General features: G+C 49.1%; 12 protein-coding genes across 12 annotated transcripts; 4 read left to right on the top strand and 8 right to left on the bottom strand.

Annotated features, from left to right (window-relative positions):
- Positions 1-677: 677 nt before the first annotated feature.
- Positions 678-1,232, top strand: FTJAE_3962 (acetyltransferase; the record flags this gene model as incomplete). The annotated part of the gene is made up of 2 exons (XM_037350316.1): positions 678-717; positions 769-1,232. The coding sequence occupies 2 exons, from the start codon at positions 678-680 to the stop codon at positions 1,230-1,232; spliced, it is 504 nt and encodes a 167-aa protein (XP_037208880.1).
- Positions 1,233-1,356: 124 nt separating this feature from the next.
- FTJAE_3961 (laccase precursor) lies at positions 1,357-3,162 on the bottom strand (the record flags this gene model as incomplete). Its single annotated transcript, XM_037350315.1, has 3 exons — positions 1,357-1,511; positions 1,565-2,212; positions 2,262-3,162. 3 exons carry the CDS (start codon positions 3,160-3,162, stop codon positions 1,357-1,359), a joined length of 1,704 nt encoding a protein of 567 aa, XP_037208879.1.
- Positions 3,163-3,374: 212 nt separating this feature from the next.
- On the top strand, positions 3,375-4,552 carry FTJAE_3960 (uncharacterized protein; the record flags this gene model as incomplete). Its single annotated transcript, XM_037350314.1, has 4 exons — positions 3,375-3,571; positions 3,913-4,034; positions 4,083-4,142; positions 4,188-4,552. The coding sequence occupies 4 exons, from the start codon at positions 3,375-3,377 to the stop codon at positions 4,550-4,552; spliced, it is 744 nt and encodes a 247-aa protein (XP_037208878.1).
- A 677-nt stretch (positions 4,553-5,229) lies between these two features.
- FTJAE_3959 (start-like domain protein) lies at positions 5,230-5,850 on the top strand (the record flags this gene model as incomplete). Its single annotated transcript, XM_037350312.1, has 2 exons — positions 5,230-5,514; positions 5,566-5,850. The coding sequence occupies 2 exons, from the start codon at positions 5,230-5,232 to the stop codon at positions 5,848-5,850; spliced, it is 570 nt and encodes a 189-aa protein (XP_037208877.1).
- Positions 5,851-6,086: 236 nt separating this feature from the next.
- Positions 6,087-7,487, bottom strand: FTJAE_3958 (uncharacterized protein; the record flags this gene model as incomplete). Its single annotated transcript, XM_037350311.1, has 2 exons — positions 6,087-7,179; positions 7,231-7,487. The coding sequence occupies 2 exons, from the start codon at positions 7,485-7,487 to the stop codon at positions 6,087-6,089; spliced, it is 1,350 nt and encodes a 449-aa protein (XP_037208876.1).
- Positions 7,488-8,609: 1,122 nt separating this feature from the next.
- On the bottom strand, positions 8,610-12,655 carry FTJAE_3957 (uncharacterized protein; the record flags this gene model as incomplete). Its single annotated transcript, XM_037350310.1, has 2 exons — positions 8,610-8,672; positions 8,726-12,655. 2 exons carry the CDS (start codon positions 12,653-12,655, stop codon positions 8,610-8,612), a joined length of 3,993 nt encoding a protein of 1,330 aa, XP_037208875.1.
- Positions 12,656-13,463: 808 nt separating this feature from the next.
- FTJAE_3956 (CSR1-phosphatidylinositol transfer) lies at positions 13,464-14,678 on the bottom strand (the record flags this gene model as incomplete). Its single annotated transcript, XM_037350309.1, has 2 exons — positions 13,464-13,906; positions 13,961-14,678. The coding sequence occupies 2 exons, from the start codon at positions 14,676-14,678 to the stop codon at positions 13,464-13,466; spliced, it is 1,161 nt and encodes a 386-aa protein (XP_037208874.1).
- A 1,771-nt stretch (positions 14,679-16,449) lies between these two features.
- FTJAE_3955 (quercetin 2 3-dioxygenase) lies at positions 16,450-17,412 on the bottom strand (the record flags this gene model as incomplete). Its single annotated transcript, XM_037350308.1, has 2 exons — positions 16,450-17,043; positions 17,092-17,412. 2 exons carry the CDS (start codon positions 17,410-17,412, stop codon positions 16,450-16,452), a joined length of 915 nt encoding a protein of 304 aa, XP_037208873.1.
- Positions 17,413-18,183: 771 nt separating this feature from the next.
- FTJAE_3954 (isoprenylcysteine alpha-carbonyl methylesterase ICMEL2) lies at positions 18,184-19,143 on the top strand (the record flags this gene model as incomplete). Its single annotated transcript, XM_037350307.1, has 1 exon — positions 18,184-19,143. One exon carries the CDS (start codon positions 18,184-18,186, stop codon positions 19,141-19,143), a length of 960 nt encoding a protein of 319 aa, XP_037208872.1.
- A 244-nt stretch (positions 19,144-19,387) lies between these two features.
- On the bottom strand, positions 19,388-20,645 carry FTJAE_3953 (endoglucanase type F; the record flags this gene model as incomplete). Its single annotated transcript, XM_037350306.1, has 3 exons — positions 19,388-20,142; positions 20,195-20,518; positions 20,573-20,645. The coding sequence occupies 3 exons, from the start codon at positions 20,643-20,645 to the stop codon at positions 19,388-19,390; spliced, it is 1,152 nt and encodes a 383-aa protein (XP_037208871.1).
- Positions 20,646-22,368: 1,723 nt separating this feature from the next.
- On the bottom strand, positions 22,369-23,835 carry FTJAE_3952 (FAD-containing protein; the record flags this gene model as incomplete). The annotated part of the gene is made up of 1 exon (XM_037350305.1): positions 22,369-23,835. The coding sequence occupies one exon, from the start codon at positions 23,833-23,835 to the stop codon at positions 22,369-22,371; it is 1,467 nt and encodes a 488-aa protein (XP_037208870.1).
- Positions 23,836-24,529: 694 nt separating this feature from the next.
- Positions 24,530-25,678, bottom strand: FTJAE_3951 (lipase esterase; the record flags this gene model as incomplete). Its single annotated transcript, XM_037350304.1, has 1 exon — positions 24,530-25,678. The coding sequence occupies one exon, from the start codon at positions 25,676-25,678 to the stop codon at positions 24,530-24,532; it is 1,149 nt and encodes a 382-aa protein (XP_037208869.1).
- Positions 25,679-26,028: the final 350 nt, after the last annotated feature.

Genomic DNA, 26,028 nt, shown 5'->3' with positions numbered 1-26,028 from the left:
AAGTTTGATGAATGGAGGCTTACTTGCCATCAGTTGCTCTCGGCTTTAATGCGTAGATACCGAGCACGTTTAGACGGATTTGAGGGGCTTCTAAGCAAAATTTGCCTCTACAATAACGCATTCTTTAGCTGGGCAAAGGCATATGGCTGCATTCAGTGCAGTTCGCGGTGAATCGTTCCTATCATCATTTTGATACCGGTCATTCTTGCAATTCAATACTATTAAGTCTTCAAAAGAGATATTTATTGAATTATCACTCAATTACCTCTGAACAAAAATGACAACAAGTTCTCGGGCTGTCGTTCGTTCGCAAGGTATTTTCAGTAGTGTTTTGGGCGACATCGGGCTTTGATCTATCAATTGGCAAATCGGCCTATCGTCATGGATGTCCGTGAGAGCGCTATTGGCGCAATATCTTATTTAGTGGATTGTATGTCCTTCTCTCTTAATTCTTCGGATCGAAAGAGTCATTCAGGTTGACAAGCTGAGTCATTGAGCCCCGCAAGCAAACTCCACCTGTCATGAATAGGGCGTAGAGCTACTTCACTATAAGGTTAATATAAATAAGGTGGAACCATCGCAAAGTCCAATGATCTGAGAAAATAAGACATGATCGTTGATATTTGAGGAACTGTCCATTGATTGTTTGGAGCGACGTTGAAGATTCGTTATTCGATATGGCCTCGTCCCCGGAAATCCGTCCTGCGGCTTCTCAAGGTACTTAATTATGAAGACTGTTATTGGTCCCTCTACTAATTATCAACGTAGATGTTACTACTATCTTAAGGTTAATACGTGCTGGCGCAGAAGAGCAAGCACCAGGAACTGTCGTCACTGCAACAGAAGAGGCTCTCGCCAAGACACTTCACTTATCAGACGTCACCGACTCTCCCGAATACCGTATCGGACATCCCATCTTGGCCTTCTCACCAGACGGAAAGCCTGCTGGACTATTGATCTACTTCTTCAACTACACGACATGGGGAGCGGCTCCTGGAGTCTGCATGGAGGAGATTTACGTTGTCCCAGAATACAGACCTCACGGATACGCCCGGAAGTTGGTCGAAGCTATGACATCAGCGGCTAAGAGAGCGGGTTGCGTAAAGATGGAGTGGCTCTGCTTAAAGGACAACGCGAGGGCATTGAGATTTTACGAGAAGCTTGGCGCTAAGCGAATGGAGAATTGGACGGTGCTGAAGGTTGATGAGGCTGGTATGGATCGTTTGCTATAGGGGATGTAGTTGGCCATGTCTGCCTGTAAGAGAAGTACATTTGTAGCCACAGATCAACAAGTAATTATGCCCTCAGTCTCAGTAAACAACCAATAGCTGCTATACAGTAGAGATGTTTGTAGTATTAAACACCAGAGTCCTCCTGCTCAATCGACGACTCACTCTGGAAAGTACTCCAGCCATCGCAAACATCCGAAACATAGCTCGATGTAGAGATATTAGCAATCTCACTTGAACGCTCGAGGAACTGCAACGCAAATCCCTCAGATGTATGCCAGCCTAATGTTTCACAAAGTCAGCAATGCTCCAGATATAAGACCTCTTTGACTTACCGATATGACAGTGGCAAAGCCAAACGCCAGGGTTGTCAGTCTCCCAAGCCATGACCAGATACCCATTGGCAGGCAGCATAGCCGTGTCTCGTCGAGGAGGATTGTCTGTGTTCAGGCTTATGGACGAAGAATAAGTACCCGTTCCTTGAGCCAAGATGAAGAAATCATGTCCATGGAGATGAATGGGATGGGGCACTGGTAGAGTCGTCTCAATAACGAAGTAAACCCATTGGTTTCCATCGCTGAGTTCAATCACCGCATCATCGGTCTCAAAGTCCGTTGTATCATTGAGGACCTGGGCCAGTGTAGGGTTTGCCCAGTCCACCAACATACTGGTACTGTTGAGCATCCACTTGAACAGACCAGCAGTGTTCTTGCCAACTGTAGCTGTTTCAAGGTCATTCCAGTTGGCATCTTCAACTGTCTTGGATATGTATGGTACGATATTATCCGTCTCGTCGCCGCAACCGTCGGTGTAGTCGTAGGCAGTAGTGGACGGCGTACCGGGACTGTCTCCGTAGTAGACAATGCCCTTTATGTTATCGGTGGAGTCGTTATCGGAGCAGGCAGCTTGTGGGATAGCGCGCATCCAGAAGTTGTCGGCGACGTCACCTTGATCGGCAGTGACTATGATATCGTAGCGTTGGCCTACAAATGTTAGTCACTCCCAATAACGATAAAGTACAAAAGCTCTTACCCATGCCCAAGTCAAGAACCGTGGTTTCGTATGGCTCGATAGGTACGAGGTCTGCTGCGATCACAGTCAAGGTATGGTTGTCAATCGAGAACTTCCAGTGAGTATCAACTGCTGCGTTGACAAGTCTCATACGGTAGGAAGTGCCAGACTCAAAAGAGACATTGAAGCGAGTGCCTGTTTGGGAGGAACTGTCGTCGTCTCCGTACACGTTTGTGCCGTTGATAAGACCGTTGTCCAAAGTGGGAGGACCATTGGTCTCAGCTGAGCTATACAATTCATCAACGGTCTGATGGTCCCAGTCATTGAGGAATACCATGCCAAGATCTTCATCGTAGTCTGCCGTGGCAGGTCCGTTGATGATGATACCGCCGAAGATGCCTTGCCACGCCTGCAGAGCCCAGTGTGAGTGATACCAAGTCGAGCCATACTGGGTGGCCTTCCAGGTATAAGTCACTGACTCCCCAACAGCAAGGGGGCATTGAGTGATGGATGAGACACCGTCATACTGGTTGGTGTAGTTCTGACGAATACCATGCCAGTGAATGCTGGTACCATTCAGAGAAGTGCTGAGAGAGTTTGTGACATGAATGACAACAGTGTCACCCCAGTCAGCAAAGAGGGTAGGCCCAGGAATGGTACCGTTGACGGCCATGGCCGAACGAGAGTAACCATCAGGGGCAACAGTAACGTCTGTCAGCTCTAGCCAGTACTCGCGAGTGACGCCGGTATCTACAGCTTCAGTGCTGTAGTCCGTGTCAATTGAGTAGTCGCACCACTCTGAGCGAGTAGAAGCAGTGTTGCCACTACAAGTGGCGCGGCTTTCCAGCTGGTGAAGGGGGCTTCGAGCCTGAACTTGGCTGAGGCAGAAAATGCCAGCCGGGAGAAATTGCAAGAGCTTCATTTCTACCGACACAAGCTGAATCTCAACCAAGGACTTCAAAGACACAGAGTAGTGATAATAAAAGAGATACTGAAAAGATCTGAATGATTTGTGTTGTTTTTCACTTCTATTCTTCCTCTACAGCTCATTCTTAAATATTTCAGTCCAGCCCTCGAGCTGTCCGTTTAGGAAGCTCATCTGCCCATCGTAAAACAGACCTATCATTCTACAAAATGACTTCTCGTATCACGGACCTCTTACAAGAGCAATACTATGGCAAGTCGTCGTCACTGCTAGAGATGAAGTCTCGTGAAGACACTCGGACGTTTCACAACTGCCGGGACGATCACGGAGGTTTACAAACACCGGCCGCCCACATTCCGTGCCATCCGCATACGCTTAAAAAGAACTTTAGTAGTGGAGCGATCTCGTGAGTAGATAGGAAACACCAAAGAACAAATGGGATTGGCTGGAGGACAAATTTATCGTCACATCGGGGCGGGCTGGTCCGTCCGGAGGATCCCAGGCACGGGAAGGGCTATAGCGTGTCCCGTTTCCGCGTCAGCGTTTCGTCGGCAATAAGACCTTGAGATATCTATAAACGCTCCGTTATACCGATTACGTATTCAATGGGGCACCGTCTTGTGGGTTCACAGCCACAACCCTCGTATTGGTCTATTAACGCGTCTTGTTATCATATAATCTGCTTAGTTGCCCCATTCTTCTCCATCATATCACTGATACAGTATTCTGAAAAATGCATCATCTTAGACTCACCACTTTTGCGACTTCTTTCCTTGCGACTGCAGCTACTGCAGCCAAAACCACCGGTCCCTTTTCTCTTTACGCTTATGGGACTGGGGTTGGCGGCCTTCCCATCTTTTCTTCCGGCGGTATGTTGTTTGTCCATCACCGTGAGACATGCTTATAGAAACTATTAGATGAGGTCTTTGTTGGAAACTTCAGCAAAATCGACGACTCTGAGGCAGCCCCAGTTCAGTGTAAGCAACCCTTCTTCCAGCTTGAATCTTGTTGACACCGTCCAGTCACTATAGGAGATGATGCATGGTATGCCTCTCCAAACACGACTGGCTATGCCAAAGGACGTGAGCCGAGCTGGTCCAACCTCACTTTCGCTGTCCCAGGACCCTCGTCGTCTTCTCATAGCGTCAAACTGCTCAATAGCACGGCCGATACCGATGGTTATGTATCTGATCTGATGACCTACGGGACTTTTGTCATGGTCGAAGAGAATGGGCAAATGACTTCGCTTTGGTATGCTACGCCATCAGATATCGACGGTGTTTATGTCATTGGTTGGAATGCTTCAGATACTGGCCATTCTGACGATAAGGTCGCCATTACACTGAAGAAGACTCCGCCGTCAAACCCCAGGCCACTGGATGAGTGAGTCACTGGAGGGCATCTTAGTGACAGGGTGTACTCTTGAGGCGTTATCCGCGTCGCCCATGATTTCCTACGAGGTATCCTTGGTGGCGGGGAAGCTCTCTTTGAGTAGCTACGGGTTCCAAACAAACTTTCAATTCTCGAGTAGAAGTCTATTAGTCTGAGATCAATATAGAAAAGGCCTGTGATAAGTACTGAAGTTCCTAAACCCCAGCAGGCAATTGATGAAGCCTTGGGGACCAAGGAAACCCCCGGTGCCCAATATAGACGGTAGAAACAAGTGATTTAAAGCTCTTCTCAACACACTCAAAGTTTGTGCAATGCTTTTGCAATATACAAAATATCCCAAGTTTTCTTACTGACCCTCAACGAGTGGTGATTAGCATCACCATGGTTCGAGTCTTCATTACTGCGACGACTGTCGTATGGACTTAGCAGTATTACATCTCTCAACTGATAAAGAGAGAGAACAAGGCTACTGAGGAAAGTTTAAACCGGGCTAATCTTCTGAATGTCTTGACGCCGTTAGTCTCGAGATACTATTGGAGTCTCGCACGTCACGTGTGAGACATCGAGCTGAAATACAGATAAAGGCACAAATCTGCTTGTCTCTTGACAATAGACTCCTCCAAGCAGTCGCTAATATCTGTTACCATTGAATCTGCAGCCTTTGTTCTAACTATGGAAGTGAAAAAAGCAGTTGGGTGGTCGACTCCGACAGCAACCCCATCCCTGGGTACCGGCCGCATTGTCTTCACCGCCGGAAGCACTATCGTGATTGATGCACCTGCTAAAGAGGTATTTAACATCATGGTTGATTTCAAGAGATACAGTGAATGGAACACCTGGACTCCGAGACTCACATTCATCGACACTGAGGCTTCAAAAGCGGTAGAACCTGGAACCAGAGCAATTCTGGAGACGCTGACCTATGGCGGCGAAGACATGATGAAAATCCCGATTGAGGTAATTTATCATGTAAGAAACAGCCGTGGACTCTATCTGACCATGGCACAGATCCTGGCACTGAACTATGGAGAGCAGGAATGTAAACTGGCGTGGAAGAGCAATTACCTACCCTGGTGGGCTGCAACCATTGAGCGGGTTCAGACAGTTACTGCCAAGGGACCAGATACGTGTGAAGTCAAGAACTGGGAGTCTATGGGTGGCCTTGCTGCATACGCGATAAAGCTTTCGTGGGTATCGAAACAGCTTGAGACATCCAATGTGCGATACCTTGAGGAGCTTGCGGCTTTTGTGAAAGGTGGTGTAACCAAGAAGGCTGCGCCCGCGAAGGGTTAATAGTGGTGAATTTGAGCCCCGGGATAATAATCAGGGCGGATGAAAGAACAGGAGGCATGTGCGCTGGAGGCAAACAAGGATCATGCTGCTCAAATGATACGACATCAGCAGCAGCTGTATTGAGAAGCTGTGCACGAGTACTTACACTTGGGACACGGTGGCAATCGCAGTCAAATCATAGAATTCATGCAATAAAGGCATCAGATGGCATTAAAACTAGGACTACATTATCATACTCATAAACTTCTCCTCGTTAAGCCCAATTTAAGAAGACTCCACATCCAGGCCTTTGGTGCTCTGGTCTTACTCCTCTCCGTCAGGCTCCTTGCAGTATTATTACTAGAAGAAGAAGAGCCCCCTTCACCGTTATTATCCCAATGTCCCAGTACATGTTCAAGCAACGTCGAGTTCCCGATTGAAGTGCCAAAGATATCCAGAAGCGAACCTTGGTTGGCATCCAGCAAGCCACCAAGGACATCGCCCAGCAGGGTGATGACCGGGAAGGTGAACCTGATATGCTTGTTGTTCAGGACTCCCTCGATGTACTTGATGTGCTGACCACCGGCGATGGTAGTGTTTCCTGTTGCGTTGAACTCCAGATAGCCGTTACCAAGAGGTCCCTTCTGCATATCGAGGATCTCAGAAAGGTTGGGAACCAGCTGGTCGAAGTAGAAGTTTCCGTCAAAAGGTACGGAGTTGTTACCAGGCCAGAGCTGCAAGTCCCAAAGATTGATGAGACCGAGTCTAATGTCGCCCGACATGACGTTAAATGTCAAGTTGCCGAGACCAAGTCGGAGGACTCCAGAGTTGGGGATGTTCAGCATTCCCTTCATGTTGCTCTTTGTCGTGCGATTGGAGTTGAGATCAAAGTCTAGGCTCTTGAGCGCAAAGCCGTCAAGGTAGTTGAGAGAAGCGATGTCAACAGTCTTCTTCAGACTGCGGTGATACTTCAAAGAGCCAAGCCTAATCTCAGGCTTTCCCTCCAACGACAACTCGGCATCGGGTTTGTCGAAAAAGACATTGAACCACTTCGTCAGCTCAGTCTCATTGGTCACCAGGAGTGTCTGGTTGGTGACAGTGACATTGGTGTGTTTCTTGATGTGAACCTCTGGGAATTTAAGCTTGAAGAATGAAGACATGGGCTTCGTTTCCTTGCTGTAGAGGAAAAGATCCACTGGTTTGAGAGTCGCAGCGATTGGCGTTTTTAATTCTGTCTCGATACTCATGTTCACTTCGGTTGGGGATAGGACCTGCAAGGCGCCGCCACGGATGGGGAGCTTCTGGTCATTGAGAATGTCCTGGATAATTGCGGGAATGATGACAGTGAAACTGGGGCATTGTCAGAGGACGTACTCCGTCAATTGATGGGATGAGACTCACAGTAGGGGCAGTAAAATGGCGAGAAGAACAGCGATAAGTAAGAGATACCACCATTTGTATCGCCAGAAATGACTCTTCACCTTTTGCCATTTGGTTGGGCCTGCAGCGACCTTCTCATCGCGAACATGGTCGTCGGAAGAGGCGTCGTTGCTGGCAGCGTCAGCAGCCGGCACGTTCTGTTCGCCAGCAGCATTTGTCGCCTCTGCAGGCGCAGAAGTATCAGCGCCCGCCGCTGTATGTTCTCTCTCAGAAGCCATTGTAATTGACTGAGACAATGCGATTGAATTGACAGCAAACAATTGCAATGGTCACCAATACTTCAGAGGAAGAATGGGATGCTCCACAGACGACTCAGACTTAAGGCAGAACAGCGAGGGTCTTAGGCCAAGACCTGCCCTGAATTTGGTCGCTCAAGCGCGAAAGACGGGCCTCTAAAGTTATACCAGGGTCCGCCAAACTATCGAATGCACTAACCAGGCCCATCCCAGCTGGTGCCGTCCTGGAAATTCTGATCTGCAAGCGGGGTATAGCACTAAGAGACCGGGGGGCCAGGGTGTGAATACGAACCAGACTCGAATCTGATAAGTGATGGGCAGAAGATCCGGCACATGATCACTTCCCCTCACTTTCTCTGCAGAGTAAAGTGTGTGCATCGAACAGGTTTGTCAAATCCCCAATGAGTCTAGTTTGCGATAGCTCTAGTTAGGCCTTCAACCGAAAGCCGAGAGAGATGCTTTGCATGTGTCAAGATTCTGGGGAACTTAGCTTAACTCGGGGACTTGAATTGAAGGCCTGAAGTAAACGGTTTTGGACAGGGTTGCGAGTAAGTTACCGGCGAGCCAGGCTCCCACGTCTAGTCAGGTTACAGGCGGACCACGCCCCCCATGCTCTTCTGTAGGCCTTGTCACCCGCGACAAAGCAAGTAGCGGAGTCTCACCGAGACATACCGAGACAAAATGGCACCTTGTTGCGCTGATGATGATAGAGGCGTGTCCAGAACAGTCATCTACGCGAATGCATGTCACCACCTTATCAGAAATGGCGCGTGTTGTTTTCGCTCAATGACGCTGGTATCGCGAATACTCCAAAGGAACGAGATCTAAACGGAGAAAGTGAATGGATGTTGCAGTGCGGCGTATGCCGACGGGTACTACGCTGCCATGCGCAAATCGCCTGTCCGTCTGTCTTATGCCAGGATGACTATAGCGAGATCTTACAAGCATATTCACTTGACAGCGCTCAGGTACGGATAAAGACAGTTTCATTATGGCGCCGTAGAGGCACATTCATAGGGTATCGTATACGTCAAATATCCAAACTCATTAATACATGATTAAACCATCCCATCACGTAACCACGTTCATAACCCAATTATCACATTAAGACCTTCCCACGAGCTCCTTGAGTACCGCATGTACCAAGTCTCCAACTGTCGCAACAAGCTAGAAACAGAAGTTAGCATAGTTTTGTAGTAGAATCGTGAGGTTTGACTTACAGGTGTCGCGTCTCCAATGAGTTCCGATACTTGGTTGACGAAGTTCTTGGTAAGGAGATCCTCAGCATTTCCAACCAAGCCGAGAAGACCCTTGATGGTCTTGGGGTTAAGGAATGGCACCACTGCATCGACAATGCCCTGGACGTCAATCTTCTTGAGGGCCTTGAGCAGAGGTTTGGCAGCGTCGACAAGACCAGTGAGATCCAGACCATCCAGCTCCTTGAGCAGAGGCTCGATAATCTCAAAGAGCTCCTCAAGATCGAGCTTGTTCAATTGCTCAATCAATGGCACCGCGCCCGAAATGAGGGTCTGCGTTTGGTTGACGAACTTGGCAGTGAGGAGATCCTCTGCGTTGTCCACCAGACCAACAATACCCTTGATACTCTCAGGTGTCAGAAGAGGCTCAATTGCCTTGAGCAAACCATTCAGGTCGATGTCATCCAGAGTATCAAGTAGCGGCACAAGCTTGTTGACCAGCTTGACGAGATCGATCTTCATGAGAGCATTGAGAAGTGGCTTGACCTTCTTGATAAGATCTCCCAAGTCAATCTCGCCAAGGGCCTCGAGAAGTGGCTGGAGCTGTTTGATGAGCTTCTTGAGATCAATGTCGCTAAGCGCCTCAACCAGAGGTACGGCATCACCGATAAGAGTCTGGGTCTGGTTGACAAACTTAGGTGTGAGGAGGTCCTCAGCGTTACCAAGAAGATCCATAATGCCCTTGACGCCCTTTTGTGAGAGTAGCGGCGCAAGTGCGTCAAAGATACCCTTGATGTCCAAATCGCTGATCTCATCGAGAAGAGGTGACAGCTTCTTGACAAGCTTGACAAGATCGATCTTGCCAATCTCCTTCAGCAGAGGTCCGACCTGGTCGAGCAATTCGGGCAGATCAGCATCATCCAGTGAGGAGATCAGGGGAACAGCGCCAGAGATAAGCGTCTGAGTCTCGTTGACGAATTTAGATGTCAACAGATTCTCAGCATTATCAACGAGGCGCACGATGCCCTTGATCGAGTCCTTGGTGAGAAGAGGAGCCAGAGAGCTGAGGATGCCCTCGAGATCAAGCTTGCCGAGCATCTTGAGAAGTGGTTCCACCTGGTCAAGCAGATCCTCAAGGTTGAGCTTGGACACGCTAGTAATAAGAGGTCCAGCCTTGGAAATGAGAGACTTGGTTTGGGAAACGAAGTCCTTGGTGAGAAGGTTCTCCGCGTTGTCAAGCAGACCGATGATGCCGTTGATCGAGTCCTTTGTAAGAAGTGGCTGGACTGCACTCAAGATGTCCTGAAGCTTAAGCTTGCCGACTTCCTTGAGGAGAGGGCCGACTTGATCGAGTAAGCCAGCGAGATCCGCCTTGTCAAGACTGTCGAGGAGAGGGGAAGCCTTTCCGATGAGAGACTTGGTCTGAGAGACAAACTGCTTGGTAAGGAGGTTTTCGGCATTGTCGAGGAGTCCAACGATGCCATTGATGGAATCCTTGGTGAGGAGAGGTGCAACGGCACTAATGATGTCTTGAAGCTTAAGCTTGCCAACCTCCTTGAGAAGAGGACCGACTTGATCAAGCAGACCCTTGAGATCAGCATCATCCAAGCTATCCAGAAGAGGCGAAGCCTTGGAGATGAGACTCTTGGTCTGAGAGACGAAGTCCTTGGTGAGCAGGTTCTCAGCGTTACCCAAAAGACCGATAATGCCCTTGATCGAATCCTTGGTAAGAAGAGGTGCGAGCGAATCGAGAAGACCCTTGAGATCAATCTTGCCGAGGCTGACAAGGAGCGGGCTGGCGTTGGAGATGAGCTTCTTGGTGTCGTCTACGAAATCCTTGGTCAAGAGACTCTCGGCATTACCCAACAATCCAACGATGCCCTTGATAGAATCCTTGGTAAGGATAGGTGCAAGGGCATTGAGAACACCTGCGAGATCGATCTTCTTCAATTCGTTGATGAGAGGACCAGCGCTGGTAAGCAGAGACTTGATGTTCTTCACGGTCTCCTTGTCGAGCAGGTCTTCCGCGTTGTTCAAAAGACCAACGAGACCTTCGATAGCGTCCTTCTTGAGGATGGGGCCAAGTGCATCGAGAATGCCCTTGATGTCGAGATCAGATAGCTTATCGATGAGAGGTGAGGCGCTAGACAACAAGGTCTTGATGCTCTTGACGGTCTCCTTGGAAAGTAGATCCTCGGCGTTGTTGAGCAGACCGACGAGGTTCTGGATGGCCTCCTTCTTCAAGATGGGGCTAAGAGCATCGAGAAGACCCTTTAGGTCGATGTCGGCAAGCTTGTCGATGAGAGGAGAAGCTTGAGACAGTAATGTCTTGATGCTCTTCACAGTATCCTTCGACAGAAGATCCTCCGCGTTGTTCAATAGTCCAACCAAGCCCTGGATAGCCTCCTTCTTGAGGATCGGGCTGAGAGCGTCAAGAACGCCCTTGAGATCGATATCGGCAAGCTTGTCAATCAAGGGCGATGCTTGAGACAGCAGGGTCTTGATACTCTTGACAGTATCCTTGGTCAAAAGGTCCTCGGCGTTGTTCAAGAGGCCAACGACACCCTGAATAGCCTCCTTCTTCAGGATAGGGCTCAACGCGTCCAGGACACCCTTGAGGTCAATGTCGGAGAGCTTCTCAATCAAGGGAGATGCCTCAGTGAGGAGAGTCTTGATGCTCTTGACGGTATCCTTGGTCAACAAGTCCTCTGCGTTGTTGAGCAGTCCGACAAGTCCTTGGATGGCCTCCTTCTTAAGAATGGGGCTCAAGGCATCAAGAACACCCTTGAGATCGACATCGTTCAACTTGTCGATCAGTGGAGACGCAGCACCGATAAGGTCTTGTGTCTGGTCCACAAACTTGGGTGTCAAGAGAGTCTCGGCGTTCTTGAGTAAGCTCAAGATACCCTTGATAGAATCGCTCGTAAGAAGCGGCTGCAGCGCTTTGAGGACTTCTTCAAGGTTGAGCTTGGTAAGTTGCTCGAGAAGTGGGGCGATGTCCTTGATGATGGGAGAGACTTCGCCGAGAAGACCCTGGATCTCATCAACGGTCTTGGCGGTGAGAAGATCGCCAGCGTTCTTGAGTAGAGTGACAATGCCCTGGATAGACTCCTTCGTGAGAAGTGGGTCCAAGGCTGATAGAATGCCCTCGAGATCAAGGCCGGTGAGCTTCTTGAGAAGAGGAGCAAGCTCGTCGAGAAGAGGTGAGACGTCACCGATGAGGCCCTTGGTCTGCTTGACGAAATCTGGTGTCAAGAGGCTTGCGCCATTGGTGAGAAGACCGTCGATGTTCTTGAGGTTGCCGTCGGTGAGAAGCTTGAGAACCTTGGAGACGATACCAGCGATATCGACATCCTTAAGCTGGTCGATAAGACCCTTGAGGTCGAGTTCGCCAACAAGATCCAGCAAAGGACCTGCTTTGTCAAGCAGACTTCTGATCTGGTTGGGTGCAGGAGGCTTCAAGGTTGCTGCGAGATAGACCATAGCATCATGGAATGCGTCAAGGAACTCGGCTGTTAGGAGATTCTTGAGGGCTTTGAGGAGATCTCCCAACTCGCCGAGGGCGTCTGTCAATCCCTTGATGCCATCGCCGAGGTCACCGAGACCATCAAGCCCAGGAATTGAGACAACGCGACTAGAACCGCCGCTATCTGAGTCTGAGTCATCATCTGAACCAGACCCTGAGCTAGAGCCGCCAGATTTTGAGCCAGAACCCGAAGTAGTATTTTGTCGCCTTATCAGAACAGGTGCGCGAGGAAATCGATCACTCTTGAGAAGTGTATTCAATTCCTTTAACGCGTCTGTGAGTTCTGATCGCGGTACAAGCGCGAGGTTATGCTTCTCCAAAAGCTCGACCAATTGGCCCGAGAGCTCCGGTGCGGAAACGGTCTTTGGCTCAGGGGCCGCAAGACTAAATGGCGCAAGCACCGATAGGAGCACCGTTGAGAACCTCATAGTGTGACAATTGAAAGAGAAGATGAGATAAGGGAACCAGAGTGAACTGTCTCACTATCACAGCTTGACTTGACTTGTACTGTAGCGAGGAGAAGGGGGGGGAGAAGAGATAATCAGGCTGCCAAGGGTTCGTTTAAAGGAGGCTCTTTATCTCAGCCAGTCAACACACACGGATTTGCTTTTCGGGAACGTTGCAGGCACTCCACAGCTGTACCCCAGAAATCATGGATGATACCGCGGCAGGGAAATTGGTGCTGGAGGGGTAGCTGTGACGATCCCTGCTGTTCTGGCCAGGAGGAGGTGAGCACCCCTGTACCTCGCAAACTATTGCGCTTTGGGCACGAGGCTTTGCATCATCATCAGCGCTTTTGCACGGTCTCGTGGACAAGGTTCCTGGTCTAGCTTCTGGGGTTCAAGCATGGATGATGGGGGGGGCCAGGACAGCGCAGCTGGGTCCGTTGGTGATGAGCGCCACTGGTCAAAGCGCACTGCGACAGTGAAGACGCTAGACAGCACCGCTAGGACGTGAGCGTACAGGGGCCGATTGGCTACAAGAAAAACCGAGGATGAGTTTGGTGGCAGAGTGCGCTATGATTTCTTGGATATTTACGGCATGGACTCGGACAGTGGGGATGAACGTTCAGATGATAGCGTCGGGCCGTAACGTTTCAAGTAAGGTAATGCACTGACAGGTCTAGATGAGGAAACATCTTGGCAAGAATCGAGGTCAATTGACTCAAGTTGAGTGCGGAAAAAACAAGCTTACTACGGAATTGAATACGAAAAACACTCTAAACTAGGTTATTAACTATCGCGCTGCCTTGAAATCGACACCTCCAACCCTATTGACCACTCCCGCTCGGTGGTAGTAAGTACCAGACCTAACGTATGGGTCCAACTTCCAGTAGTTCATCTGTAGCAATTGAATCAACTCATCTCGCCTCTCGTGCGCTTCCTTGCCAGCGTCTGTCCCTGGATCTGTGCCAATCCAATCAACAGTCGACCGATTGAACGACTCAATCAATTCCTGTCGCTCAATCTGTATCTTAATCTTCTTCTCCTCAGACTGCATCCTCTCGTTCTCAGAGGGAACAGGCTCTACGTATTTGTACTCCCAAGGATCTTCACCACCATAAGACTTCTGCAGGTTCTCCTTGGCGATGAACTTGAGAAGGCCCTTGGTACCGCTGGTGAAGTGGACCTTGGATGCGACGACAGGGTCAAGCCAGTGCTTGATGACGGTCCAGACACCTGGAAAGGATTAGCATGTAAATAGAGTTGGAGGTAACAGAGTGTCAAGCTTACCCCAAAATACGAATGGCGCATTGTGCACAAGCACTACCGAGAGGGTCTCGGGGTAGCGCTTCTCAAGAATATCGACGAGGAACTTGACGACGTGAAAGTCCATGTTGCGAAGACCAAAGCCTGTGAGATCAAAGATCAAGCAGACCTTGTCTTGCGGCTCTCTTGCCATGACTCTCAAGGTCTCGATGTTGTGCAAGACATATTCTTCCATAGACTCGGCAGATTGTTTGTGAGGGTCGTGAAGGCGGACTCTGATGACATAGATGGGATAATTGTCCTTGTCTGTTCCTCTGACGTAGCTCTTGCCTGAGCGATACTGCGCCATGAATGACTCCTCATCGGTAGTGAGGGTCTTCTTCAGACCGACAGCTTCGCCGCCTCCAACAATGGTCTTCTGAATCTGTCGCTCGTCGCGCCAGTTGAGAGCAGAGACAAACATGTCAACGGCCTTGTTGACATCCCAGTCGCGCGCTCGAAGAAATCGAAGGAGCGTGGTGTCGGGATGATCGGCCATGATCGACTCCCAGAGATTCCGTGAGAAATGATCGGAATCTTTGTTCTTGAGGTGCTGGAGATATTCGTCTGTGTTGTCTGGAGCATCATGGGCGATATTCTCATTTCCGCATAATCGCAGAATATGGACCCAAGCCTCTTGGAGGCTCTTCTTTTGCTCAAGGGTGAGGTTGCCCCTGGTGCCTGGCTCAGATGAAGATGACATTGTGATATCGAGAGTGCTGACTGATGAGAATGAGTTATTTAGAAAGCAGGTAAAGAGCTCGTTCATGAAGAACTTACGATTGTGAAGATCTTTGCAAAAACTTCAGTTTTCAAGAAGTCGTCTAGTTATCAGTCTTGCGATGAAACAAGCAAACATGAAACGAATCACGGCGTCGTTGACATCAGCAAACGTGAAAGATGGGCTTCCTCGGCATAGAGTGGAACTAGACAGACTAAACTAAACTAGAGGTGCGATGATCAATTTGGGGGACAGGTCGGAAGGTGGTCCTGAATTGGGAAACGAGCAAAAGAGCGCTATGACATTCCTAGATTGTGCCCATCCATCTCGTCCTTCGGCAATGCGATGCTCGCAAGCCATGGCATCTGGGGCTAATGCACCCCGCACGAGGATGCTCCAGAAGTCCCCCAGACGGGAGCCAAAAGACGTCACACGCAAGCTTTGCCGGATTGCGGGGGAAGATATTGCGCTATTTGGGACAGAAGCTGGGAAATTGGGCATCTCGATCGAGTTTAGCTGAGGGGATCGTGGTTTTGATGCGTGGGTTGGCGAACTGAGTTGCTGAACTGGCGTGAATGTGGCTGCTTCTTGACAGTTGAGCTACCCACGTTACTAACTATGTATGCATGCATGCACATTGCACAGACTAGATTTGGAATCGACATGTCTGAGAGTTCACGAGTCAAGCAAACTATCGCTTCCTTAAAGTTCTGACCGACATCGACCACTTTCACTTCTTTTATCGATCCTATTTGGGTCACTCTGATCAACCCTCTTCGGTCGATTTCCGTTATGTTATCGTCGTGGCTTGCGAGCGTTGGCCACCTTGAGAATAGCTTACCCTGAAGTCTGCAATCCGTTGCCAAGCGGTACACCATATCACTTGCTTCACATCGTTGTTAGGAGGATTTCGTGGTGGCAATGCATGTGGAACGTTGAATCAATCGGTTTCCATATCGCAAATATTGCTATGTAATGTACAGCCCAATCAACGGTTTGGTCGTTTGATGCTAGCCTATTAAACCGGTTGCATCGAGGTTCAAGCAGAAAGACAATACTCAATCTTAAAGTGGTCGTCCTTGTTTAGATAGCATTTTCTTTTAGCTTCTTCTGTCACTGCTTCTTGGTTTATCATCTCCTTATCACATTAAACAATATATTATAATTTACTCTAATGCCTTGTTAGAGATTTAGAACCAATGAAATCATTAAAGAAAGAGCTCCTGTAAATACATTTTCCTAATAACATACTGCAGCGCATTTTCAAGATATCGACAGAAGCTGACATGATATAGCAGTATTTATATGGGGAAAGTAATAGACAGTATAAATAGTTTAATAAAGCTTCTTATATTTCAAGGAACTATTTACTTAAAACTAAGACGTCTTGACATTGGGTCCAGAGAGCTTGAAAATATTTTGTTTTACGATATGCTCAGTACTGCGGGTTTATCTAAAGTCCAAGCGTTGCAAAACAGAAGTTCATTGTATAGCTATGTATATCAAGTCAAACTTGAACTCCGACTCATACTGAGAGAGCTTCTTCCTGTCAAAGGGGCTTGGTGAATCAGGAATCATGCAACTCAGCCCAGTATACGGCTTATCCTCTCCAGCTGCGTAAAGTAGATCGGCGAGTCCGCTAGAGTGGCATATCCATACTAATTCATCTGTAACGTTTGCCCCCAATCCTGAGTAATGGAAGAGTTTAGATAAATTTTGCCTAACCTTAGGAGGCTCTTTGGTGAGTTTATCATCATCCGCCAGGCTGCGAATAAATAAAGATTTTAAAGTAGGCGCTGACAGGCTTGATATCGAAGTAAGTTCCAGCAGGCAACCAAGCCACTTCATCGGGGCCGATACGTGAAGAGTCATGGTCACTTACCGTGACCTCGAGATATCCATCAGACACATAGAAGCAGTGGTCAACATCTAGGAACTGAATCCCGCCAGACAAAAGCTGCGTTTCAAAATGGTTAGACCCTTTAAGAGTAGCCAGAGTGTATGTGTTCCCAGATTCGGCCCCAGTAACATATGGACGGACGACTGTTCCGCCGAGAAGAGCACTAGGTCCTGTGCAGTTACGGAGAAAGTACGGCTTCTGAGAACCAGGGAGTTGGTTATCTGAACTGTCCCAAGGCTGCGGCTCAAGGAACTTGTGGTTTGGCACAGGGATAACGTCAAACTCGGTCATGACATTTGCGACGCCAGAGTTGAGCTTTTCAGTAGCCCTTTCAAGATCGGCATCCGGCCACATCGGACCACGAAACATGTGCTCGAATCCCGCAGGAGTGATTATACTGAAGATCTCAGTATGATCACCAATGAACTGGTACGCACGAACAGCGTTCTTGAGGGGTCAGTATGATGGAAAGAAAGCATGGGTATTTTGACGTACTGGAGCCACACTGGCGTAGTCCCCGGGGCTGAGGATTCTGCACTGGTCATTAAGCCATACCTTCAACTGTCCCCTGATACAGAGGAAGTCATGATGGGTATGTTTGTGATAATGAGATGGCACAGGAGCTGGGAAGGCTTGGCCACCGCTTGTCAGGATGGTGAACTTGCCATCCGTTTCTTTCCCGGTCAGAAGGAAACGAGCAACCGAAGGAGTGCCAGAGACGTAGACCTTGTCTCCAGAAAAGGATTCGAAGATATATGGCTTCTTAGTAGCAGCTGATTTTCCAGCTACTGATGGCGGGAGCACCATGCGCTCCATGGTCATGTCCCAGATTTAAGTGAAATGAAAGATATGAGTTTTCTGATGCTTTCTAGCTGTTCAAAGTCTTTGCTTCAGTTCATTCATCATCGCGCTGGAACATCGAGTATTTAATGCATACAGCTCTTTCACTTGACCTTCCACTTGACGTAGATCTGAGGAAGCCAAGCACTCGAGACATATGACAATGCATTGCAACGCTTAGAGTTGTCGGATGCAGGGTTTCCCAGCGTATCTATGCTCATATCAACTTCGTCATCGGTATTGGTTCTTTGTGGAGGAGCGAGATACGACAAACTGACATCTATTGTCTCAAGACCGATGAGCCTTCTCAGAAACACGTCCAACGACATCGCCATTGAACGGAGCTTTCAAGGCCGCCTTGCTCGGTGTCGGCTTTCATATCGGTATTTCTCTTTTGTCCGCGCCGAGTGAAACCAATAGCTGGCCAAGAATGTCATATTAGGACCTTGCTCCGGGACTTGTGGCCCGTTATTGCGGGCCACGAACGCCTTTTTCTCAACGGTAGTCATTCTCGGGAACCGAATCTGGCAATAGCCACTATTTCAAGGCTCAACGGTCGGCGTTTGGCGCTCATGTCTGCCGCTTACTCATCGTCGGATGTCAGGTAAGGGCATCATGATATACCTGAAGCTGAGATATATGAAGACGCGAATGCGATTGCGAAGGCTGAAAAAGAATGTCAAATAGAACCTCATAAGTCACATTTCCTTTCAGGCTTCAATGCCACTCAGTCAGCCGTCTTTCGAAATGGATCAGCTCACCTCAGTTCCCAACTCAATTGCCGAGAGCATTGAGCCAACTTTGAAGATTTACCTTCCGCTTCTCAACAAGAACTCATCTGCCATCAAATCAACTTTGAGAAAAACATTCTCTTATGGTTCGAGCCCTCGGAATAACCTGGATATCTATTATCCTGTCAATAGTCCCACCGGGGCTGGGTGTCCTCTCTTCATCTACACATATGGAGGCGGCTTCACTCGGGGAGATAGAGCCACTGAAGATCATCTACTCGACCGAAACCTTGGGTATTCCTTTGCCGAGAAGTGCGGATTCGTCACAGCCATTCCGGACTATCGCCTTGTTCCAGAGGCGAGATTTCTTTCCGGTGGACAGGATATTGAGATGGTTGTGAAGTGGCTCATAGACAACAATGACAAGATTGGAGATTCACAGCCAAGACCGTTGTTCATGATGGGCAACTCTGCTGGCGCTGTTCATCTTTGCACATTCTTGCTTCACCCCTCGTTTGCCGAGCTTCGCGGCAAGATCACAGGTAACAGCGATACCAGCCCCCAGCGGCTGAAGGCTGCTGTCTTTTGCTCTATGCCGACGTCATTCCGCAACCCTCGCCCTTATAGAGCTCCTGTTCTTGCAAGATACTATGGAGATACAATAGAGCAGGATTGTCCCCTCGGACTTCTTGAGGCTTGTGACAAGAACAAGAATGTCTCCGATGCTGCACCTGAAGTCCAGTTTCTTCTGCTGTATGGCTCCCTCGACCCCGAAGATGAGATTCTGAGTTGTAATAAGGAGTTTATTGAACAATGGAGATCAGGCAAGGGAAGCTCGAGTGTAGAGCTCGAAGTTCAGGTTATGGAAGGCCACAACCATATCTCGCCTCCCCCAGCTCTCGGTACCAATATTTCGAGAGAAGAGGTCTGGGGGTTTAATGTTGCTGGGTTTTGCAACGCGGCTGCTCAAAGTTGAGGTAAGATCTTGATCTCAATTGATGCAGGTATGAAAGAAAGTGGTAGAAGCACCGATGGGTCAAGAATTCGGTTGGAGCATTCAGATAGTGAGGACGTAGACAGTGACTTTCATTCGGCTAAATATGTACGTGAGAAATAGATATATACAATTGAACCATTTCCTCGAGCATCATTCTACCTCCAACACTTGATCCAACTAGGACAATTCATTGCATGAGCCAGCGACATACACTACCCACAGCTTATAGAGCGTTGATCAAGGCATTGAAAGCGGCCTTGGGCTGGTAGTTGCTGTCGTACAGGAGAGGGTTGTCACCAGGTCGCCACGAGTCCTTGTCAGAGACACCCCAGACGGTAATGCCGACACACTTGGAAACAGCAAGGCAGCCGTTCATGACAGTAAGGAAATCGTTAGCACTGGCACCCGCGATATCAAGCTCAGTGATAGCAATCTCCTTGACGTTCGAGGCAGCAAGGGCCTTGAGAGCATTGGGGACGCCAGAAGCAGGGTTCCAGCCACCAGGAGCAGCAAGATGGCCTTGAGAACCAATACCATCGATGGGAATGCCAGCAGCAAGCCACTTGTTGACGTGAGCGACCATGCCGTTGGTCACCTTGGCGTAGTTAGCGATGTCGAGGTTATAGTCATTGATGTAGAGCTTGGCGTTGGGGTCAGCGGCGCGGGCAGCGCGGAAAGCAATGCCAACAAAGTCCTCGCCGAGCACTCGGCTGAAGACACTGTCGCGGAGGTTGCCGTCCTCAGCAAAAATCTCGTTGACGACATCCCACTGGAGGATCTTGCCCTTGTAGCGGGTGACCATGGTGGTAACGTGGTTCTGGATGACCGAGGTGAGGGTGGAGCGGTCGTTGATGTTTTGAACCCACTGAGGCAGCTGGGAGTGCCAGAGGAGAGTGTGGCCACGAATGAGCTTGTTGTTCGCAATGGCGAAGTCGACCACCTTGTCAGCGTTGGTGAAGGTGAAGGAGTTGCGCGAAGCTGTTCCATGTCAGATGGCCATTCCAGTTATCTTGGTAGTAGGGAACCTTACGCTCAATAGCATCCCACTTCATGCTGTTCTCGCAAGTCACTTGGCCAAATTGGGCCTTGACAATGTTGATCAGGGCAGTGTTGCTCAGGTGGTAGTGGTCGATCTCAGTACCGAAGTACTGCTTACCCTTGGCCTTGAACTTGGCGTCAAGACCAGTGCCGCCAGCGCCACCAGTAGGCTGAGTGCCACCACCCTGAGTAGTTGACGAAGGCTGGGGCTCAGATCCTCCAGATCCGGGAACACACTGATAGTACCAGTCGTTGATCTTCTGACACGTGAGGCCACTTTGGCAAGTTGTAGGCCCTGTCCAACCATTGCCACCACCTGTGAGAAGCTTTAGCTATGGAGTATCTACTCATCGGAGCTGCTGTAACATACACTGTCCCCAGACAGGAGACTGGGCCAGGGCGGACGCGGGAGCGAGAGCGAGGAGAAATGAAAGAGTATGCATCTTGATTAATATCAGTGAGCTGATGCTTCGAAGCAGAAGATACTGTCTGAAGATATCGAACGCAACGTCAAGGGGTTACTCCCGTCCTTATATATAGCTTTGATATAGCATCCAACATAACATATTCGCCCCCGGCTCTATATAATCGTGAGATCTGACCAATCCGATCGATTCCATTGTGTTTTGCCGGGAAATTGGCATATCTGGGGTTATAGAGCCTTATGTGCGGAGAACCAAGCTCCGAATGAGGCCCATTGAGGAAATGTCGGAGCATCGCCACGTTTGTCCTCAACACCCTAAACAGAAAGCTGCGATGGTGTCCCCCGCAAATATGGGTCGTTATTAAATTGTGCAGCGGATAATATTCTTTTGAGATCGATGCCTACTACGGATTGAGGAGAGTTTCTTAATGCGTGCTGATATTACGTGCTCTTCTGGGACTAGATGCCAAGCTGGAGGCTGTAACATCAAAATTGTTGTTAGGAGGTCTGCGGGGAATGGATCGTGAATTTAGCCGATCATCGAACGCTTTCCTCTATTGTTTGAAGCGTTGCTGGATTTGACGTATATTGGCAATATTATAGCATGATCCGATTAGCGAGCATGGCAAAGACTCCCGATATTCCGAATCATTTGATCTGCCTATACCTAGCTCAAGCTAGTTACGTACCGGAGTACGGATGTAGTTACCGAGTGAGTTATTGTGTAAACAATAGAGTTGTCATGTTTATGGCGGCCTTTCTCTGAAAACCTACAACTATCCAAGCGAGCATCTTAGATCGAGGAGGTTAAGCTTACTTGGTTAGCTCTCACCGTGGATCATTGGAAAGCTGTCCAACGTAGATTAATGCACTGTCTTACCTATTCTTCAAGCGTCAGTGAAGTGCCATGTCTCTTGCCGAGCCTGCCTAAAGACGGAGTTGGGTTGCATCCAACTCCAACGAAGGATGCGGAGGATGCCATTTATGAACCGATTTGGCAGAATTGGATCAGCTCGTCCGGCTAATCACCGACAACCCTTAAAAATCTGACATCCACGTGGTGGCATGACTGCTGAGCTCTAGGCGCTCCTATGGATTGATGCCAAGAGCTGGGCTTTCTCTATGCGCGCAACTTGGAATACATTGAAGGTCGCAGTGGACGGTCTCATGGATGGTGATCTTGCCCAAGGTTGATTGTTCTTGGGGCGAACTTGAGTGCTTCTGGTCAGACTAACTTGCTGCTGGCAAGTCACTGATCTCGAAGAACTTGCATTAATGGACGATGTAGCTTATATACTGTTAATCATAAGAGGATGTTGTTTGTAACTTAGACTTGTGATTTCTTGGGGCTACACTTAGCTGATGGAAGTAAGTTAATTTGAGAATAAGTGCAGTTATTCTGTAGAGCCACAGTTGAGTATCTCAATGGAAGTGTGTATATTGTCTGATGTTGAACTGCTTACATACTCTTCTGTCTCCGCTTCACATGTCTGCGATCAACTTCCCGCTGACTCAGACTTGTACCTGTTCGCACTGGCTCCACGATGGAACCATAAGCATGAACCGTGTAATACGACTGGTCAAATATCTCTTCTAATTGCTTACAGGCGTGGAACGGTAACATTAGATCTGTTACTACCGTAGCATGAGTTAATCACGGTGATTGTGCAGTAGAGCGATGGAAACAAGTTGGTATTTACTAATGAGAAACGAAAGGCTATTCTTGATACATAAGGCCATGTTCACAGGTACTCTAACCCAGTAGAGATATCACCCCATCTTGCTCCAGCCATATCCGCAAAGTAGTTCGACTTGGGACTCCACAAGCCTGTGCCGCCCTTGGGGAATACAGAGCTAGCAGTCTTGAGATATGTCGACGATAGGCTCATCATTGGCTTCACTGGCATACCGTTTGATGAGGATAGGCGTGGGACCACGACACTGGTCTTGCTCTGTGTCATCTTCTTCAGGATACGAACAAACAGTCTCGCACTGACATCAGCACCGAGTGTCCACGACGCATTCTCATATCCGAACATGAACAGCAGGTTTGGTACATCCTGGAGCATCACGGTCTTCCATGCGAACTTATCAGCGACGTTGAAGGGGACATCGTCGACGCTGAACTTGATACCTCCACCGAAACGAACCTTCAGACCAGTTGCTGTGACGATAAGATCAGGATGTAATGAAGCTCCAGACTCGAGCTCAATGCTCTTCTCAGTGATAGTCTTGATCTTATCCGTCACGACATTGGCTTTACCCGAGCGAATAGCCGCGAAGAAATCACCATCCTGGCTAGCGCAAAATCGTTGCTCCCAGGGATTATATCGAGGCTTGAAGTGAGGGTCCCAGCTGACATCGGGAGGAAGATTCTTGATGGTGACATATTTGATGAGCTTCTTAGCCAGACCTGGACAAGACTTGCAGAACACGTTGGTGAGATAGCTTCGGACCAGCCAGAGGAGTCTGTTGAGGAAGAGGGCGATGCTGGCGGGGAATACAGTCAAGAGAAGACGTGTGAAGAAGCTGCTTGATGGGAGAGGGAAGATGTAGCCTGGGCTTCTTTGCAGCATGGTGACGCGCTTGGCTTTGTCGGACATGGATGGAAGAATTGTGACGGCGGTAGCTCCACTGCCAATGATGACGACCTCCTTGTTGGTGTAATCGTAGTCCTCGGGCCAAAACTGAGGGTGGATGACTTTGCCTTGGAACTTCTCAATTCCAGGGATCACAGTCTGTAGAGGAGTCTGGTAATCATAGTAGCCAGTACCAAGGAGCAAAAATCGGCTGCGGAAGGTAACAGGCTTCTCATCACCAGGTCGCGTAACCTGGAGCTGCCATCGCCTCTCCTTAGAAGACCAGTTGGCTTCTGAAACAGAGTGCTTGTAGCAAATATGGTGGTCGATACCAGTCGATCGTGCCGACTCGATCATGTAGTCCTTGATCTTGTCACCCGGTGCGAGAGACTGGTCATGCTTCCAGGGACTCCATGGGAAGCCAAAGGTGAAGATATCAGAGTCGGATCGAATGCCGGGATACTTGAAGAGATCCCATGTGCCGCCGATGGAGTCGCGGCCTTCGAGAATGGCGTAGGTCAAGTCGGGAGGACCTTCTGTTTGGAGACGGTAGGCAGCGTTGATGCCGGAGATGCCAGCGCCAATGATAATAACATCAAAGGTGTTGGGTTCTTCTGATTGCGGTGCCATGTTGATGAGTGTTGTGTGAGTAGTTTGTGTTGTTGGTGATGCTGTCCACAGTGGACGTTGCAGACCTATTTTGTACAAAAGACGACAATGAAGGAGTCTGAGAGATTGACACTCCGTTGGATCAATAAACAGTCCGCGGGCAGACGAAAGATAGCAAGCCTCGGTACTTTAACAAGAGCAATCAGGGTCTCGCCTCGAATGAGTAGCTAAGTTATGGTTAAGCTTCCGAGTCCGACAGGCGACAATATGAACCCATCCATCCGCCCCCGCGGGACCCGTCTCCGATAAAGACCCAAATCTTTTCATGACAACTAACTAAAGGAATAACGTCATGCTTGGGCTTTGACTGGAGGGGCGAGCCAAAGTGGTTGATCGCAAGCTAAACTCGATATAGAAATTTCGCGTTGAGGCTTCTCAAGTTTGTGGGGTAGCCTCGGTATGACCCCCCAGTGATCGTCTTCATGGGGGGGAGACGCCAAAACTACCGGGAGAGAGAATCACGCGACGGACGAGACAAGACTTGTCAAATCTGCAGAGCTGATCATCTTGGCTCCGAAGAGGGGTAGATCACTGAAACAAATGACGAAATTGTTTCGAGGTTTATTAGAAATTTACATGTGAAATTTGTTGAGCTATGTAGATCTTGTAGAAACTTCGATATCCTTCTGCCTGGCCTCCATCACGAAAAAAGAGATTATGCATAGCTTCGTAGATTCAACCCCGCACGATGGTTCAAGAAACGCCTCGCATGCTCAGCTGCCTTCTCTGCCTCGGCTGTAAAGTCAATCCTGTCGCCGAGCAGGATAATGTCATGAGGGCAACCTTCCGAGATGTCCAGGTACATTGGCCAACCACTCTTCTTGTAGCGTGCGACAAAGTTGGTGATGTCGTCGCATAGAACTTCGCCGCCGCCGGCGTTGACGTAGACTGGGAAAGGCTTCTCAATCTGGAAGGGATGGCGTAGAGGGGACAGGTACGGACTGGCTGGGTCAATTGCGCCAAAGCCAGAGACTGTCGTTGCGCCCCAGCGCGCAAAGTGCATGTTGAGATAATCCGTCTTGTAGTTGGGTGATTGAGAGGCATCTTGTTCCAAGGCGCCGGCGACATCAGTCCATGGCGACCAAAGAGCCATTGCGCGTGGAAATGGGACCTCGTCAATTTGACCATACTCGTGAATGTAGCGTACCAAGGCGAGAGCTAGGTTTGCACCAGCTGAATCGCCTGAGAAAATGATCTGGTCGGCAGGAATACCTCTTGTCTTGATGAGATGAAGATATGCTGTAAGTGCATCCTGTAGAGGAGCTGGAAACTGCCCATTCTTGCTGCTGGACAGTCGGTAGTTGGGCGAGCAGACATGCGTAGCGCCCATATGCTTAATGAGAGTCTTGGCCGTGTATCCAGTATCTTCATCACGACCATTGCCAATTACAAAACCGCCGCCATGAAAGTGCAAGACGACCACCATGCCAGGGTGAACGATGTCAGCAGGCGGTGGTCGCGCAGGCGTCCAAGTCATGCCCAATTGAGCAGGCTGAACCGTGTAATCCGAGCAAATTCCTCTGTACAACTTTGGCGATCGTGGAGCGACGACTTCGAAGCGGTTCTTCTCTTTGCCCTGGTCAAACCTCATTTTGTCGCCTGATTTGGTGAGAGACCAGTAGAGCAGCAAGAGCCGGACAACGCGGACACGGACAGCTTGGTTCAGTGTCCATTTTCTGTTCGGGCGAAACCACGGGACGAGACAGAGGGAAATGTCGAACAAAAAGCGCGAAAGAAGCCATGGTGTGATGATAAATGCGTATGTATAGCCAAATGCTGTTTTGAGTGTGCTTAATACTGCCATGATGGGTGAGTCGTTCGTGTAAGTTGCTGAGGCTGTTGGTGGTTATTAACGTGGAGGAAAAGCGGTAGAGCTACGCCGCGGGACCCGGGGCCTTTAAGTAATTCGCCTGCCTCGGTCACCGAACTCACAGCATATTCCCGGTCAAAAAGAGAGAGTTTCAACAGACAGTTTACTGATCAATGGCATTTTTTATTACATGCAATGAGCATTCGTGGTGTCATGCGATGTTGTTTTCACTGCTCAAAATGCTGGCACGGCGCCCGAATGGGGCGTACTCGGTATAGAGTGTGACGGTCGCAATTAATTGTAAGCGAGTCTATAAAAGTACAGAAAAGCTTCTAAGCTTGTCC

This window comes from Fusarium tjaetaba (assembly GCF_013396195.1).
Source record: "Fusarium tjaetaba strain NRRL 66243 chromosome Unknown NRRL66243_c0000075, whole genome shotgun sequence".
Classification (NCBI taxonomy): domain Eukaryota; kingdom Fungi; phylum Ascomycota; class Sordariomycetes; order Hypocreales; family Nectriaceae; genus Fusarium; species Fusarium tjaetaba.
Note: the sequence above shows the minus strand (reverse complement) of the source record. Positions and strands in the feature narration are given on the sequence as shown.